General features: G+C 48.6%; 1 protein-coding gene across 1 annotated transcript; it reads right to left on the minus strand.

The window, feature by feature from the left end:
- Positions 1 to 1,711: 1,711 nt before the first annotated feature.
- Positions 1,712 to 2,921, minus strand: TGAM01_v201275 (zinc-binding dehydrogenase; the record flags this gene model as incomplete). The annotated part of the gene is made up of 2 exons (XM_018809130.1): positions 1,712 to 2,677; positions 2,745 to 2,921. The coding sequence occupies 2 exons, from the start codon at positions 2,919 to 2,921 to the stop codon at positions 1,712 to 1,714; spliced, it is 1,143 nt and encodes a 380-aa protein (XP_018657705.1).
- Positions 2,922 to 3,206: the final 285 nt, after the last annotated feature.

Raw genomic sequence — 3,206 nt, forward strand, 5'->3', positions numbered from 1 at the left:
CGTAGCACCTTTGCATGCGGTTGGCGTGATCGAAGCCTAGGCTGAAAACTTCATGTACAAATACACTGTAAACCCCTCAATGAAGCGATTCTAATTAATCTCAAGTATTGAACAAAGAGATTGTGGAATAAGTAAGATCAAGGCTCTAGGCAATAGCATGTCAATATCTATATAAAGAGCCAATCTTACAGACTGGAAGTTAATTCTTCTCCAACTCATCTCAATTACAGCTCATCTTGATAACCACTAAACACTACATCACACTTTCCCTCTTCAAAATCATAGCCATGAAATGGTACATCAGTCTCATCGCTTTGTGTGTAGGCCTTACTACCGCCTCACCCGCCGGGAAAAATAGCGGCTTTCCGGCAAATCATAGGGCAACCATCGCCCTAAATGAGCGAGGCGGCTGCTCTGACGATGACACCGAGTGCTGTTGCCTCTGTGCACAGGCTGGTGCTTGGCCATGTATTGGATGCAAAACGGTAAGTAATTGCACATTTTAGAGGGCATGCCCCTTTCTTCTTCTTCTGTCTTTGGTTAACGATAACTATCATAATAGTCAACATTTTGCCCCTACGGCGACCTCCACAATGGTTATTGCCCAGTATCATTTATGGCAGATGGGGGTAATGCGGCATAAAAGAATGTCTAAGAGCCAATTAGGGTTTTCGCGTTTTATAAAATTATATCTTCTTCAAATGGTATTGTTGGGCATTTGTGAAATAGAATGCTGTTAATAAATGAGCAGTGTGATTCCGTCTCTCGCTTCTATAGTCTAGATTGGTGTAGCCATAGGCGAAATGCTATAAATTTCTCATACAGGGTCACGAGGCCATTGTTGGCGTTGTATCAAAATATATCATTCCAGTTGGCTTCCCGAGATAACAATGGGATAGTCTGTGGAAATATGGAAATTGTATAATGTTGGTTGATGCTTTATAGCCAACATGCGATCAGTGTGATCAAAACTCAAGCTGAAAACGGCGTGTACGGACCCAACAGCAAATGTTTGTAGATACATTTAAGAGGGGAAGCCGTCTCAGAAACTGAGCCCTGATTCTTCAGCTCATCTCAAAAGAAATAAGATCATCAAACCCATAACCATGAAAGGATACATCAGCCTCATCGCCTTTTGTGCGGCCCTTGCCACCGCCTCTCCAACTGTCGACCATGGGGCAGTATTCGCCCGAGGTGGTTGCACTACAAATGTAGACAGTCTTGCTTGCTGTTGCCTGTGTGCCGGGCTGATGCTTGGCCGTGTCTTGGATGTAGCGGCGTATGTAAATTCCATTCCATTTCTTCTTATTCTATGGCTAACGATGGCTGCAATTGTAGAGGAAATATTGCCCCTGCGGCGATCCTAGTGACGATGCTGCATGCCTAGTAGATTTTAGGGCCGATGGGGGGCATGGTCATGTCTAAAGACATCCTCGGCAATTTGAAGGATTATACCATCTTCGAAAAGCATTGTCGGGCATATCTCTTTCGTGAATTGAGGTGCTGGTAAAAAAAAATTATCATGTATGATTGAGTCTCTCGCTTCCACCGTCCGGATCATGTAGTTATAGTCGAAATGCTACAATTTCTCATAAATGCTTTTTATTCTGCAATTTTATATCACAAGAGCCTTGTTAGCCAAAGCCGTTTTCATACTACATGCTAATAACACCCAATGCCATCATAACAACCCCCATACATAAAACTCCACTTACTGGTCGTTAACCAAGCAATATCTGTACTTTGCCTTTCCTTGATCCATATCAACAATGGCCTTGTTCGCCTCGCTCATGGGCAACTTCTCAACCCACGGCTTAATGCCCTTATCCGCAGCAAACTGGAGCATCTCCTTGATCTCATGCGGCGAGCCCATGAAGCTTCCGGTCAGTGATCGTCGTCCCGCGCAGATGATGCCCGCGCCAATCTTGAACTGGCCGTCGTCGGGCAGGCCGAGCTGGCAGAAGACGCTGTCGCGCTTGAGCAGGCTGATGTACTCGGTCAGGGGCATGTTGGAGCTCGAGACGGAGCAGATGATGAGGTTGAGCGTTCGCGCGTTCTTCTTGGCCCAGTCTGCGTCTTCGGCAGTGGCAATGTATTCGTCTGCGCCGAGGTCCAGGGCGTCCTGGCGCTTATCTGCGCGGCGAGAGATGGCCACAACTCGGTCTGCGCCCATGGCCTTTGCGAAGAGAATGCCAAAGTGGCCCAGGCCACCAACTCCAACGACGCCGACTGACAAGCCCTTGAGCCGCCTCTCCAGGGGCTCGCTCTGGTTACCAAAGTGCGCCAATGGCGAGAAGGTCGTCACGCCGGCGCACATCATCGGCGCGGCATGCTCGCTGGCAAGGCCGTCGGGGATCTTGAAGGTAAACTTGGCCGGGCCTCGGTGGTACAGAGCATAGCCGCCCATGCTCTTGCCCCCAGCAGGCGTCAGGAACTGAGCACCATAAGTGTTGACTGATCTCGGGCAGTAGACCTCATTACCAGTTGCGCAGGCCTCGCAGTCTGAGTGATCCTCCTTGGTCTGAGGGGGCTTGCGGCACTGGCAAGAATCGCTCTGGGCACCGACGCCAACTCGGTCGCCGACCTTGATTCCGGTCTGAGCTGCTGCCTCCTTGCCAACTCGCACGGCTGTGCCGACAATCTCGTGGCCGACTACAATGGGATATGCTGTCGGGCCCTGTGAAGATGTGTGTCAGTTTTTAGAGTTTTTTTAGAAAACTTGTCAACTCAAACAAACTGCTTACCCAACCGGATCGGAGCTTGTGCAAGTCTGTGCCGCAGATACCGCAGTGTGAGATCTTGATGTCAATGTCTGTCTCCTCCCAGGGCTTCACTTCGAATTCCTCCCAGACCATGCTGCCGTTGGCGGATTCCTTGTCGTGGGCAACCCATCCTACAAACTTGGGCTCGGTTGATGCCATGATGATGAGGATATGAGATTGATTGCGGTAGATATTAGACTGGAGTAGTTATAGACTTGAATGAGGAACTGTTGTCGGCTTGTTTAATGAAAAAATATCTTCTCAGCCTTCAATTGAGTTGCGAGCTAAAGGCTCTTTATATACGCCTTTTCAATGATGGCTATATAGCGTGTACTTGGTGACATCATTAACTCAAAGCAGAAAGAAAAGCCTCGTTTCGAGCTGTTTGGAAGGCAAGTGTGGAGTCTGCGGTGCAAAGATCCAGCGTATAACCATTAGCGACGC

This window comes from Trichoderma gamsii, assembly GCF_001481775.2.
Source record: "Trichoderma gamsii strain T6085 chromosome Unknown Scaffold_3.2, whole genome shotgun sequence".
In the NCBI taxonomy this organism is placed as follows: domain Eukaryota; kingdom Fungi; phylum Ascomycota; class Sordariomycetes; order Hypocreales; family Hypocreaceae; genus Trichoderma; species Trichoderma gamsii.